This window comes from Penicillium antarcticum, assembly GCF_028974205.1.
Source record: "Penicillium antarcticum strain IBT 31339 chromosome Unknown utg000009l_segment0_segment0, whole genome shotgun sequence".
Taxonomy (NCBI): Eukaryota; Fungi; Ascomycota; class Eurotiomycetes; order Eurotiales; family Aspergillaceae; genus Penicillium; species Penicillium antarcticum.
The window spans coordinates 3297114-3311088 of record NW_026695307.1 but is presented as its reverse complement, the minus strand read 5'-3'; the positions used below and the strand labels follow the sequence as shown (position 1 = coordinate 3311088).

The window sequence follows — 13975 nt, the reverse complement described above, 5'->3', positions numbered from 1 at the left end:
CATGACAGCTACAAACTAACGATGGTATAATGCAATCCCGAGCTGTGATTAAGTTAAGATCTTAGCTTACATAAAACAGAACCAAAATGATCTAAACAAACTTCATTAAAAGAACAAGCAAAAACTGAAACGGGAATCGAGAATTCGATTGAGTTTGTACCGAAGGGTGTTGAGTGGAACAGCCAGATAGAAAAGTGATAAAGCAGAGAGACAGAAGACGGAGAGAAACCCCTACTAAATTGGCTCGGGGTAATGTGATGAGAATAGAGAGGGAAACAAGAAAGGAGAAAAGAACAACAGAAAGCAGGCCTGGTCAGCGCCGGGACAAAAGGCAAGAAGAAAGAACAGGACAGCCGGCCGAGGGACTTGCTTGAGAAAATGGCCGATCATGCATGCGAGGGTGGGACAAGGATCAAGCATGGAGAAATAGAAGAAAACAATGCTGGGGCTGCATGGGTCGCGTGGCTGAAGGAGAGGTGATTTCAAATGGCCATTTCCGCGCGCAGCTTTGCCAGCTCGGCTTCATCGTTGTCTTCCTCTTGTGCCTGGGCGGGTTGTTTGACTACATACGTGGTTAGCAATTAATGTAAATGCTATAGATAGCCAGGTCCAACATACGTTCTGTATTCCCGGCAGCTGGTAACCGATCCAGTTGAGCACCAACAGGTACAGAGCCAGTATTGAGCATCTTCGCATCCATAGCCTCCTGCTCGAGACCCTCCAATTCGGCCTCGAGATCTTCCTCGTCGGGCTGTTCGCCAAGCGGGACACTGGTAATAGCGTTTCCGATTTCCGTGTGGAGAGCATGCTGGTCCTGGAGATCCTCCCTGCATAAACATCAGTATCAATGCCATACTCAAGAACCCGCAAGTACCCAAGCGGGTCGCTGAATAGCGCGAAAAACACATACATTGTCTTGTCGACATCGTCGATCTTCATTCCATTATGGATATCCTTCATAGCCGCACCGGCCTGCTTCATAGCTTGTAGAGTCTCGTGGTTGATATTCGCCGCCTCGATCGAGTAGACCTGCTGCTCGAGTTGCATGGCCTGCGCCGTTGTCTGCTCGAGGTTCTTTTCGTGCACCTTTTTCCGTCGGAGGGCATTCTTAGCAGCTATAGTTTTAAGACGTTAGCCCCGGTTCCGCACCGTCCCATACAAGCTCAGAAAACCCACCATTTTTATCCGTGTTGATGTTCTTCCGCGCGATGGTATCCTGCTCTGAAATTAAGTTCTCCAGATGTTTCTCCCGCTTCTGAAGCATATCCAGCTGTCCCCGCAGCGCGAGGATAGCATTCTTAGGCGTTTCCTTGCGCCTTTGAGCGGCCGCGCCGCCGCCAAACCAAGACCACATATTGGATCGGTGTAACTAGAAGTGAAAGTCGAGAAATAGTATTAAATGTTGGACTTGTTTTCGAAATTATGTCCAAAGAAGTCAGGCAGCCACGAGGAAATCAAGAGAGGCGTGGAGTTGTGTCGCGCTAGTGGGTTGCTGCAAGTCAGGTGGAGGTGCGGTAGGCTCCAGGCAAACTCAGTTAAGGCTTGACACAGGTGATAGTAGTAAGATGTGGACTGTAAGACACCAAATGACCAGGAAGTTGATCAGCAGTCTGGTCGCAGAATGTCAGGATAATTTGATGGGGAGGGGGAGATCCGTCTTCCCCTCGGGCCTATGACATACACGGTAAGATCGGTCACGTGCGCTAGCAGACCCGTTGATGTGGTGATCTTCTTTCACGTTGCTTTTGTTCACTTTTGTGCTTTTGTGATGTCGATGGCCTTCAGCCTTTAATGCTGGAATGAACGGGCCGCGCCCCTCTACCCGCGTGTTCCTCTCTGATCTCTCTTCTCTACAGGCGGACTCGAAGGTCCGCTTTCTTGGCTGGTGCGTCCGGCCTAGCAACGGATTTTATGTATGGAATTGCAATTAAGTACTAACGGTGATTATGTATTGCGTCCCTATAGTGTGAGGCATTATACTATAACCACTGGCTATCTGGTTCTCGAACACAACTATCCACGCAGCAAAGCGGAGATCAGCTTTGTGCCTGTCGATATCAATGCTGTACTTGAGACCCTGACTGCCGAAGAACTACATGTGGGGACGTGGTTAAATGTGCTGGGCTACATTCGAGAGTCACTACCTCCGTCTTATTCTTTCTCTTCTGCACCTGGGTCATCGCAGTCCAGTGATACACCCACCGGACCTGTTACAGTTCCCTCTCGCCCGGTGCATGTCGAGGCCATTATGGTATTCCCAGCTGGTGCAATTGCACTCGGAGAATATGAACGGATCCTCCGCAATTCGCAGGATGTCGAGCGTATGATACGAGTTACGAATTGAGATACCCAGGAAGCCAGCATAAACCAAAAACGACAATATTATTCACCCGATAAGTCCACAGGCCACTAATCTATTAAAAATTCGTAAGATGAAAAGCACTTTTACAACTCCTCAGATGCAAGACTCGGGGGTATAAGACACAAATCAAAGACCGAAAGACCAAAGACTCAGACTAAGCAACCCCAGCCTGTTTCTCCTCATCATTTTGCGGAGCCATCTGAGCCAACCTCTTAGCCCTCTTCCCCTCAAGCTTCTTCTTATCCTCCTGCATACGCATAATCAGCGTACTGCGCTCCCGAATCTTATGCCCATACTTATAAAACACAAACGGAATCGGCACAATGACAACCTCCAACAAACCCAGCAGCGTCCCAGACCAATTCGGACCCAGACTAGCATACATATACGAGCCCGCCAGCGGGAGTACGCCGCCCAGGATACTGCGAATAACAGAGTTACCCGCCAAAGCAGAGGCGGCATACATGCCATAACTACCCGTCAGGTAATTCGACGCATAGATGAAGACACCGGTGTTTCCCGCGCCGAAGGGAATACCTGCGAGCAGGGGTGCGATCCAGTGAATCGAAGCTGGGGAGCAGGTCCAGGCGAACCAAAGCTCGCCGATTGGAATTAGGACGGCGCAAATGCAGATGAAGGAGACCATGGCTTCTGGTGGTGGTTTGCCGGTTTCGGGGTCGACGGCGTGGCTGTTGATTAGGCGGCGGATTAGGGGTTCGCAGGCGATTGTGAGCACGACGCCGATTCCTATTCCTATGAAGGCGAGGCCTGATAGACCCAGGTCCCAGCCGCGGATTTCTTGGAAGACAATTGGGTAAGCTACGAAGCAGAGGTAGAGGATTCCGTAGATGATTGCGATGTAGATGTCCCAGAAAATGCTATTTTTGGTTAACGGTAGTCTATTAGTGAGAGGGAGAGTGGTTAGGGCTTACCAGATTGGCTCGGTGACGGCCATCACGAATGGACGGCTGAGGTTCAGCTTTAGGATCTCATATAGTCCTGCCTTTTGGTCGTAGCGACACCACCAGCGAGATTCGCCGCTCTCTTTGCGGAGTCGGGCTGCTTTCTTTTGGAGAAGGGTTGGTGCATATGTTTCCTTGAGGAGGATGGCAAAGACCAAGGCGATGGCGGACAGGATGAGCGCGATCCAGTCCATCCAGCGCCAGCCTAGATATTGAGTCACGAATCCTCCAATGACGGGACCAATGACTATTCTGTGTTAGCACTTGTTTGTCTTCGAGCGTGGGGATTAGATTGTACACACCTGGTCCATTCAATGGGCCAATACTCCAGATGGAGATGGCCAGTGCACGGTGCTCGTCATCTACCAGATCAGCGACCATACCAGGAGCAGTGGATATCATGACACTGCCAAAGAAAGCACCGATGAAACGAACGACGATCAATGTCGTTACGGATTTGGCGAGCGCACAAGGAATGATCAGGACCGTGAAGACGGATAGACAGATCACGCAGACGGGTTTACGTCCATAAACTTCGCTGAGCGGAGCCATGAACATAGATCCGATGGCGAGACCGATGAGATAGAAGGTCAATCCGAGAGTAACGATGGTCTCAGATTGACCGAATTCCTCGGCAATCAGGGTAGTACCCGATGTATAAGAGGTTGAATACAACACGCTGCCATGGTGATTAGTTTGATATTCCGATATGATCTTCCAGGGAACTCACACGATGAGAGTGTTCCATGCGAGGAAAAAGATGCCCATGGCTTTATATTTCATAGTCCAGTTTTTGGGGTTCTCAGGGTCATCTTCACCCTCCCAGTCAACCTCATAGTTAGGGTCGGCAGTGGCATTAGTAGCGATAGTAGTGACTCGTTCCGACAAGGACATGTGCGAGGTTCGCGAGGCGCGAGCCGTCAACGTCTTTCCCAGCGCATCGTGATCATCGTGAGTTTCAACCGAGGAGATAGACTCGCCGATGGAATCAGTATCGGTATTTTGGGGCCGTTTCTCGGCTTCCGAATTGGGATGTTGAGACATCCCGAGAAGCTTTGACGGACAATAAAAAAAGGTTCTGGATGGAACCTTCCTTACAGAGATCTTAAGAGCAAAGGTCAAACAAAAAGCTAAGACTTGAGAGCGGAATTTGAGAACAAGAGCAAGAGTCAGATTTACATATCAAGTAAACTTAAGGAATATCAAACGTAAAGCTGGAAATTTTTCAAGTAGTGGGGCCAATGCAGTGATAAGCATCTTCTTTCATGAACTAGATGCCGAGTGAGCTGAGCATCTCGGAATGAAAACCGAGGGCCAAGAATTGCCATGTTGGCGTATATCTGGCTGTATCAAATTGTATCAGATGGCGCAATTTTTCTGTGCAAGCTTCGCATCCTATAGATCTGAATACGCAGTAATATGGAGACTTCCCCTTCCCCATGGGACAGAGACTCCTCGTACGGAGTGTAGATAGATGTTTCAACTCTCCGTATGGGTCTATCAGGCCGGAAGTGGATTCTCTCGGGCAGCTTAGCGTGCCGGTTTGCCGAATACACTGAATGTCTCCAGTACGTTTGGCCTATGAGTCTATGCCGAGACTGTAGCGGGGTAATATATGGACATTGGAGACACATGTTCTGTGTCTATATCCATGTCTACACATTGCATCTACATGTACAGCATGCGTATATTCATGCAAAAGATAAAGCGACAGAAGGGAATACTTCCCGACCGCTAGTTGAAAGTGGGACCGAGCCGAATTTGCAATGTGAAACTTGAAATCAAATTTGAAAAGGGGCGAAACTTAGCGGAACATTCCGCTCGCGCATTAACGTTAGTTTGATCTATGCATCTATAAGAGCCACCCGGTTTCACGTTTGGATCTGGCTTTCCCTTTTTGTCACTATTGACAGTCGCATATTCATGTCTCGGGTGGGTATAGCCTGGATTGCCTGAATTATGTCTTTGAACAAATGAACCTGTGTGACGATGTCAAGACCCTCGCTTGGAGCAATGGGAGGGTCTCAGGTCGCTCGTTTAAAATAACCGAGATCTAAGCGACCTGCCATTTTCGATCCAATCTGATGTCAAATAAATGAGGAATTTGAACAGACTCAAGACTTTTTAACTGCAAGTTTTTCACCGGGCCGGGTCGTCAACGATTGGAGCTTCTTATTAGCCCTTTACGCCGCAATCCCCCGCCCTTGTAACCCTCCTAAAACCTTCAAAACTTCCTTGCCCAAACGTCTACAGAATAATCAATCATGTTGTTACTCATAGGCATCTTGACGCTTGGCGTCCTGTTCATGTGGCGGGTCAACTGCGCCATGAAGGCAGTGCCAGACGAAGCACGACAACTATCACCACATCGCTGGACAGCCGAGGAAATTAAAGCAGCCTACAAGAAGAACATGGAAAATCCCATCAATATGACCAAGCACCTGCCACCGAAACAGTCTCGCCGATATGTCATCGTCGGCGGAACAGGTATGACCTAGATCATTCAATAAACTCCCAGTTTCAACCATGGCAGGAGAGATGGACTAACAAGTGACAGGGCTCGTTGGAGCATGGATTGCCAACCATCTTCTAGCCCGTGGAGAAGACCCTAAAGCCATGCGTGTGCTAGACATAGTCCCACCAGCCCAAGAGCTCCTCGCCCAAGGCGTAGGCTACACAAAAGTCGACATCACCGACTCGCTCGCAGTGGAAACAGCGTTTGAGGAGCCATGGCCAGCTGCAGCTTCTAATCTCCCTCTGACAATCTACCACACGGCAGCCGTGATCCGGCCTTCAGATCGCTTGCAGAGCATGCTCTCACTATGCAGCAAAGTCAACATCGACGGCACACGCAACGTCCTAAGCGCAGCAAAGAAAGCAGGTGCCTCGTGCTTCATCTGGACATCCTCTGGATCAATCGGCATTCATCGACCAAATTTCTGGATCAAGCCATGGGCTACTGAACCCAAGCGTGTAGTCCAAGTCCTCCACGATGAAGGCAAGCTACCACAGACGCACGGAGAATTCTTTGGAAATTACGCCGCATCCAAAGCCGAAGCAGAGCGTATAGTTCGGAGAGCCGACGACCCAGAACAAAATTTCTGCACTGGATGTATCCGCCCAGTAAATGGAATCTACGGCACAGGCGGCGAGAACAGCACGGCTATCACAGATATCTACCTCCGCAACGGTGGCAGTCCAACGTAAGTCAACACCCCAAAATTTAACACACTAACCATAGGCTCAAAAAAGCTAACATCAAACAAAAAGCTGGGCCACCCCCGTCCTCCAAAGCTTTATCCACGCCGAAAACGTCTCATTAGCCCACCTGCTCTACGAACAACGCCTAATCGAGCAAAGCAACCTAACCAACAAGAACCCCAAAACAAGCGGCCAAGCATACGTAGTAACAGACCCAAACCCAGCAATTGCCTTCGGGGATCTGTACAAGCTCTTAACAACCCTATCCAAAACACCGGTTTCATTCCCAGAGCTACAACCCGCGCCATTCTTACTACTCTCCTACATTGTGGAGGCATATGCCTTCCTGCGCTACAATTACCTGCACTGGCTGTTACCCGCGATCCCCAAGGATTTGGAACAGATCCAGCCGGCACTTTTTGGGATTTTGAATATTCATGTTTTTGGCGATGATCGGAGGGCTAGACTGAGTCCTGAAGATGGGGGGTTGGGATATCAGCCTGTTATTTCTACGCTTGATGGGATGTGTCGGAGACTTGTTGATTGGAATACCTTGGCTGAGAGGGAGGGGGTTAGGGTTAAGGGGGTTGTGCAGAGGCTGAAGGTTGAGGTTGTGGAAGAGAGGATTGATGTTAATGTTGTTGCGCCAGTGAAGGTGTAGGTAGGACTCTGGGGTATCTTTGAGCGAGTAAAATGAAATTAAATTTCGCATACGATATTAAGTGTGTTTATGGGTCGGGATTGACTACATGAGATAAGCCAGGGCTCTGTTGTTCATTGAATCTAGTGCTGTAGCTGGGGCTGACCTGCACTGCCCAGCCACACTGGGTACTTCCTCCCCCGATTCTCGCCCGGTTGCAAGGGCTTTTGTTGGAGCGGTAGTGGTGTTGGTGTTGTTCCGATGAAATAATAGGACGGGCATAGTTGGAGGTTGCTGCGTGCTGGAGCAATAGCTTCGGCCAGGAAACATCGAATGTCCCGCATTCACAGCGTTGGGAGATGGAGGCCTCGGCACGAACACCACCGCGCAAATTGCGAGACTATTAACCAACGAAAGGGTGTGTCCACAGGCAAAGGGACCTACCACGGGGGGCATTGGAGTCATACGTAGGACACTAAGACATGCAAGTGTCCCACCAGCATGCAAACGGTGCAACCAAGAAGTGATCATATCCAACACAAAGCCGCCAGTCTTGCCCAAAACAAGCTTTCGCTGTCAAAGATAGTTCAGACAGGATAAGGAGCTGGATCCCTTAACGCGCTTGTTGCTGTGCAAACTGTCTCCGATGCTCAAGAATTTGCATGCGCAGACCCTCCGACGCAACCTCAACATCAAGGATAGCACCAACGCCGCGCTTCCACGTCTCCTCCAGGCTGACCAATTCACCCTGGCTAGCCTCCTGCGCAATCTTTCTCTGCTTATTGGTTTCCTCAGAAGCCTCCTTCGTTTCCGCCAACTCCTTTTCCAACTGACCAAGGATCTCCTCTAGCTGCGAGTTACCAATCAACCAAGCATTCTTGCCATGCTCCTCGAGCAGCGCCAGGTTCTCATGGCGCTTGGCGAGGTGTGAGCTTGATGCGTATGCTTTCTGTAGGGTCTTGCGCCATTCTTCTAGGTTGGGCGCTTCGTTGTCTGAGGCGCGGGTTGGGGCTTCGGGTGCTTCGTAGCGCGAGAGGTCGATTCCGCCTGTGAGTGGTGTGCCTTTTGCTTTGCGCGCGAGCTCTTGTTGCATGAATTCAGTGAACTTTGGTTCTGGAGCTTCTGGGATCCATGGGTGCAGAGTTGTGGCGTGCTCGGGGTAGAGCTCTGCGTTAATGAGTTGCTGGGCTCGTGCTTGCGCGGAGGCTGAGGGCGCCGCGTCGACGTCTGGTCGATATGTTAGGACAATTGGGTTCAATGGTATTTATATGTGGGTGCTGCATTTGGCTTACAGGGAAGTGAGTCGTGAGATTCGTTGATGAGAGGCATTTTGAGTGATATGCTGGTTACAGCGAGAGTGTCGCGGTCGATTAATCTTTGGATGCTTCAGGGCGGTCAGTTATTTCTGACTCAGCATGTCATGTGATCGAGAAGTATACAGCAAAAAAAAGACTATAACCATCTTCGTATTGTGTGCAATTGATATTATTCAAGTGATCTGTCTAATTTTGGATGCTTCTAGCTACATACGAGCCATGGAGCTAATGGGGAAACCAGGGTCCAAATGTAAAAGTACCTGGAACATTGTCAGAAGCCCTCAAGGAGGTCCCCGCCACCATCTACATGATTACTTCTGATTGCTCAGGTTCCCTCAAGGTTGACCTGACACCTACCACATTTCCTCTAATATCAGTTCCTAGTTCCTTGACTGGTCCTAACAATATGCATATATTACGGGCATATATCATCTTCCGTGCGGGGGAAAGCTGAAAGTCTAATCCCAAATGGGATTCGGAATGCAGAGGAATGACGATCTAGGAGGTCGCTATCACACATCAGCTAAGCGATGTCACCTTTTGCAGGGTCTACTAGCGTGGTGCTTACCTCTTTCGCCAAGCTTGCATGTTGATCCCAGCTTGACTTGCGGCCAAACCCTCCGTGACGGGCTTGTATAAGACTCGTGTGTCGTCCTAGGACGGCCAGTCTCTTCAGAGGAGCAAACTAACTCGGAGAGCTATACGTGCTGAGCTCATAGCTTATATTACTATTCAGTACATCGCCAAGCGCTTAAAAATGGCTAACGTTCGATTGGGCGTTATATTCGCTGCGGTGATGCTTGCAGCGCTGGTTTGTTTACAGCTAGTCGCGGTGTTCAAACATGAAGAGCAATCACCCTCGCCTCATTTCAGCAGGAACCTCAATCAGTGGAAAAGTAGGGCGAGTGAAGCTACTGACGACGGGACATTTCTGGTGGGAGCTGGCAAAGCCGATGTAACAGGGTACGACCATTCTATTTGTTCTGCACACGCCTGAAAAATGCTAATATCAATCAGACCCGTGGTGGAAGTCGATTTTAATGGCTATGCTAGTCTAGACCAGCTTGGTACCGGTCTGAAGCAAAGACTATATTCCCGCGCCTTCATTTTTGCAGACCCAAACAAACCAGAGGATACCTTTGTGTATCTTGTACTCGACACTCTCGCTGGTGACACTGCCGTACGACATGGAGTCCTGCAGGGTCTCGCTGCACTTGGTACTGATTATGCACGGTACGGCGAACACAACGTCGCATTGACAGGGACACATTCGCACTCCGGACCCGGCGCGTGGATGAATTACCTACTCCCTCAGATTCCGACGCGAGGCTTTGACAAGCAGAGCTACCAAGCTATTGTCGATGGAACTATTCTTTCTATCAAGCGTGCCCATGAAAGTTTGACATTGGGACGGCTGTCTTTTGGGTCGATTGATTTGGAGGATGCCAATACCAACCGCAGCCCTTTTTCGTACGACCACAACCCCGAAGAAGAAAAAGCAAAGTATTCAGCCAATGTGGAAAAGACCTTGACTCTCCTTCGGTTTGACCGGAAATCTGATAACAAAACGGCCGCGGTTTTGACTTGGTTCCCCGTCCATGGCACATCTATGTACAACAATAACACCCTGGTGACTGGTGACAACAAGGGTGTTGCCGCCTACCTATTCGAGCGGAGTATCACTGACGATGCAAGATTTGCCGATGATGCTGTTATTGGATTCTCACAGGCTAATGTTGGGGATACAAGCCCTAATGTTCTGGGTGCTTGGTGTGAAGACGGCTCGAATGAGATGTGTCGGTATACTGACAGTACCTGCGGCGGAGAAAACGAGCCATGTCACGGTCGAGGACCCTTCTTCCGTGAAAAAGATAATGGCGCAAAGAGCTGCTTCGAAATTGGACGTCGCCAATATTCAGCAGCAAAGAAACTTTGGGAGCAGATGAATACGAACCCTATCAAACTCACTGGGAGCTCCGCTGTCAGGTCTTTCCATGTGTATCAGGATATGAATGGTTACACTTTCCAATCGCCATTCAACTCGAGTATTCTCAAGACTTGTCCCGCAGCTTTAGGTTACTCGTTTGCCGCTGGAACTACAGACGGGCCCGGGGCCTTTGATTTTACACAAAACGCTACCGGTCCAGCTTCAAGCAATCCTTTGTGGCAAGTTGCGCGAGCATTCATTCACCAACCGACTGAAGAACAACAGAAGTGTCAAGGCGCCAAGGAAGTGCTTTTGGATGTCGGCACTCTCATAGAGCCGTATGCTTGGGCGGCAGACATTGTCGACATTCAGTTGTTGCGAGTGGGCCAGCTGTTTATCATTATTTCCACCAGCGAGGCTACCACCATGTCTGGGCGACGCTGGAAGGAAGCAATAGCCAAAGGAGCCAGGGAGAAACTCTCTGTTCCAGACCCTCAAGTGGTGCTAGGCGCCCCGTCAAATAGCTATGCACACTATGTGGCAACCGAGGAGGAGTACAGCGCTCAGCGCTACGAGGGCGCGTCCACGCTCTTCGGCCCAAACACCCTGGCAGCCTACATCAACCTGACTCTCACATACCTGCCATACTTGGACAAGCCTTCAGTTGCTTTGAACCTCCCAGACATCAAGCCTGGGCCCAATCCACCGGTCAACACCAATCACTCATTGAGCTTCATTGCAGGGGTTGTATACGACGGTGCACCATTCGGCAAGTCATTCGGGGACGTGCTTTCAAACCCGGGGAGTGGACCCTTTGGCCCAGGTAACGTTGTCAATACAACCTTCGTGGGCGCCAATCCGAGGAACAACTTGCGTCAGGAGTCGACCTATGCGGCAGTCGAAAGAAAGAACGATTCCGGTGACTGGGAGGTGGTGCGCAATGACCGCGACTGGAATGTCGTGTTTCTTTGGACACGAACCAATAGCTTGCTTGGCTACAGTGTAGTGACTATTCAATGGCAGATTGAGGATGATTATTATAGTGTCGGCGACCCGACCCCCCTGCAGGATGGGACCTATCGGATGCACTACTATGGAGACTCAAAGAATGCCTTTGGCCAAATTTCGTCATTTGAGGGCATTGGCGGGACATTTACAGTCCAGGCTTAGCCTGACTCATTTGTCTGCAGATATTGAGTCAAGATGGTGGCCGATCCGTGCAATAGCACTATATCCTTAATTTTTGAAGTATGCCGGAACAAAATCAAACTCTACCAATTAAGCGCCCGTGCTACTCAAGAATTGAGACAAATCAATGTATAAACAAACTCCATATCCTCGAATTAGCTTGAAATTAAAATAAAAGGTGTTGCTGCGCCTGCAGCGGGCCAATCACCACGCGCCATTGACCCCGGCGCGTACTGCAACGTCTCTTTGTTCGCAGATCTATTTCAAGTGAAACGTCCCACAAAGAGCCCCTTGCAATGGCGGCTTCTGAAGATGCTAATGCCTTTCTACCTGCAACAATGAACGGCTGACAGGAGCTCTAAACCTAGCCTAACCCGGCTCTTAGTCTGCAGATATACGTGCTGGGATCCTCGACAGCGAGTCTCTCAAAGAAAATCATCTCTCCTGCCTGGTATCGGAGTGCGTAGCTGTCGCCTCATTCTTTTTGTTTCTTTTTCTTCTGTTTCTTCCTGATCACCTTGATCAATCCATTCTTTCATCTGCAAGCCAGCAGAACGCCTTTTCCGTTGCCCAATACTAGAACAAGAATATCTTTTCTCTTTGGCCATGCTTTTTTCTGCGTGTGATAGCTACTGTACTACATCTCTTTCTTATATCTCTGCCTGATATTACTTCTTTCTCTGCTACCCACACTCTCTGAAATCTTACCTTGTCGATCGTTCCCACCCTCGCTGTTTCTTGCCAGGATGTTCTGCGCTCAGCTCATTTTGTTATTGGCTCTTTTGGCATGGACTGTTTCGGCTGGTCCGATCTCTCTCTGGCTACTTACTGGAGAGTCTGTTCCTGTTCTTACTGATTCGGAACCTTTGCCGACTTCTTCCTCCGAGGATCTTTTTCGACGTGATGAGAATGAGACCCATATTGGTCTGACAGTAATTCCTGTTCCCAGTCCAACGCATGCAGTTGGGAGTTCGACAAATGCACCGGCATTCGAGACTACTCCCCTCGCATCGGTATTACCTGATTCAGTCACTTCTTTGCCGACCACTGTCTCTACCTCTGTTTTATCGGATACGTCCGAGCCCACTAGCTACAGCTGGCAGAATCCCTTTACGATTGACGTCTCAAACTATACCGAGGATCCTGCGTCTGTATCTACAAGTAGTTCAACTTCAAAGAAGCCTACTACCACGCATCTACCTACAACAACACATGCTCCCACTACAACATCTCACCCCTCAACTCCATCAACTTCATCCTTGGCTAGGACTAGCATTAGCAGTGTTGATCCAGATGGAGTTGATGTGATAACATATGTACATATGACTACATCTCCTTCAACTACGACGACCTCTGCGCCGCCCAGGACTTCCACACCCAGGTCTTCCACTACCACAAGCTTGTCAACGTCAAAGTCTTCCACTTCAAAAGTACCGATGGTAACGCAAACAGGCCATGTTATTGTCTGGCTTAGTGGAACAGGTTTAGGGCCTTCCTCGACTGTCACTATGGCTCCTGTTGGTTCGAAAACTACGTCTTTCAAACACACGACTACATCTTCACATACCACAACTACACCCACCAAGCCCATAGCTACCTCTATCAAACCAACAACGACATCTATACCGCCAGCCATCCCACCAACTACTACTTCTGTTCCACCTGCAGTCATATCTATACAGCCAGCCGATGCATCTGTTCCCCCAAGCACAACTACTGTTCCACCTGCAGTCATATCTATACAGCCAGCCGGTGCATCTGTTCCACCCACAATGACATCTCTATCATCTATCTTAGAAGTTAGCTCTCTCGGTTCTATCAACCAAGCTGCAACGCCTACCACGTCCGCCACACCGCTCGCTACTGAGCCCGTGACAGTCATCGCAACCAAGACAGAGACCGTCCATATAACAGTCTGGCCGGCAACCAGTTCCTCGGCTGCATCTTCTGTGACAATTTCTTCAAGTGAACAGAGCACAGTTCACATCCTCGCAACAGCAACGGAAACGCTTGTCGTGACAATTTACCCAGCTACGTCATCTCTGTCTTCGACATCATCCACTTCCAGTACTTTATCCACTTCAGGCGAGAACAGCGCCATTCCACCGGCAGCAGCAGAATCAACGGCAGACACAGCAGGGACTCCTGCTGCCTTAGCAACCACTCAATCCACTGCACCGGTACCTACGAGCACGACAACGTCAGATTCAGGACAAGGCTTGCTCAGTGTCATTCCTGTGACGCCAGCTGGGTTTATTCATGTTACTGAGACAGTGACGGAGGTTGTTACAGATAAGGTTACTGAGACTGTCACTGCTACTGTCACTGCTACTGTTACTAGGGATGTATAGTTGGATTGTATCTCTTAATTGCGTTTTT

At 49.5% G+C, this 13975-nt stretch overlaps 8 protein-coding genes across 8 annotated transcripts; 4 read left to right on the top strand and 4 right to left on the bottom strand.

The window, feature by feature from the left end:
* Positions 1 to 482: 482 nt before the first annotated feature.
* N7508_009621 (ESCRT-III subunit protein SNF7) lies at positions 483 to 1354 on the bottom strand (the record flags this gene model as incomplete). The annotated part of the gene is made up of 4 exons (XM_058467684.1): positions 483 to 562; positions 619 to 827; positions 911 to 1115; positions 1177 to 1354. The coding sequence occupies 4 exons, from the start codon at positions 1352 to 1354 to the stop codon at positions 483 to 485; spliced, it is 672 nt and encodes a 223-aa protein (XP_058315530.1).
* A 445-nt stretch (positions 1355 to 1799) lies between these two features.
* N7508_009620 (nuclear telomere cap complex subunit Ten1) lies at positions 1800 to 2344 on the top strand (the record flags this gene model as incomplete). The annotated part of the gene is made up of 2 exons (XM_058467683.1): positions 1800 to 1885; positions 1966 to 2344. The coding sequence occupies 2 exons, from the start codon at positions 1800 to 1802 to the stop codon at positions 2342 to 2344; spliced, it is 465 nt and encodes a 154-aa protein (XP_058315529.1).
* Positions 2345 to 2516: 172 nt separating this feature from the next.
* N7508_009619 (MFS transporter) lies at positions 2517 to 4368 on the bottom strand (the record flags this gene model as incomplete). Its single annotated transcript, XM_058467682.1, has 4 exons — positions 2517 to 3240; positions 3295 to 3571; positions 3627 to 4003; positions 4055 to 4368. 4 exons carry the CDS (start codon positions 4366 to 4368, stop codon positions 2517 to 2519), a joined length of 1692 nt encoding a protein of 563 aa, XP_058315528.1.
* A 1220-nt stretch (positions 4369 to 5588) lies between these two features.
* N7508_009618 (putative 3-beta hydroxysteroid dehydrogenase/isomerase family protein) lies at positions 5589 to 7180 on the top strand (the record flags this gene model as incomplete). Its single annotated transcript, XM_058467681.1, has 3 exons — positions 5589 to 5811; positions 5882 to 6527; positions 6595 to 7180. Coding segments are annotated over 3 exons (1455 nt in total), but the record flags the coding sequence as incomplete, so codon positions are not given.
* A 598-nt stretch (positions 7181 to 7778) lies between these two features.
* N7508_009617 (pre-mRNA-splicing factor SPF27 family protein) lies at positions 7779 to 8494 on the bottom strand (the record flags this gene model as incomplete). Its single annotated transcript, XM_058467680.1, has 2 exons — positions 7779 to 8392; positions 8458 to 8494. 2 exons carry the CDS (start codon positions 8492 to 8494, stop codon positions 7779 to 7781), a joined length of 651 nt encoding a protein of 216 aa, XP_058315526.1.
* Positions 8495 to 9238: 744 nt separating this feature from the next.
* Positions 9239 to 11578, top strand: N7508_009616 (neutral/alkaline ceramidase; the record flags this gene model as incomplete). The annotated part of the gene is made up of 2 exons (XM_058467679.1): positions 9239 to 9444; positions 9499 to 11578. The coding sequence occupies 2 exons, from the start codon at positions 9239 to 9241 to the stop codon at positions 11576 to 11578; spliced, it is 2286 nt and encodes a 761-aa protein (XP_058315525.1).
* Positions 11579 to 12827: 1249 nt separating this feature from the next.
* Positions 12828 to 13268, bottom strand: N7508_009615 (uncharacterized protein; the record flags this gene model as incomplete). Its single annotated transcript, XM_058467678.1, has 1 exon — positions 12828 to 13268. The coding sequence occupies one exon, from the start codon at positions 13266 to 13268 to the stop codon at positions 12828 to 12830; it is 441 nt and encodes a 146-aa protein (XP_058315524.1).
* Positions 13269 to 13368: 100 nt separating this feature from the next.
* Positions 13369 to 13947, top strand: N7508_009614 (uncharacterized protein; the record flags this gene model as incomplete). The annotated part of the gene is made up of 1 exon (XM_058467677.1): positions 13369 to 13947. The coding sequence occupies one exon, from the start codon at positions 13369 to 13371 to the stop codon at positions 13945 to 13947; it is 579 nt and encodes a 192-aa protein (XP_058315523.1).
* Between the last annotated feature and the right edge of the window lie 28 nt (positions 13948 to 13975).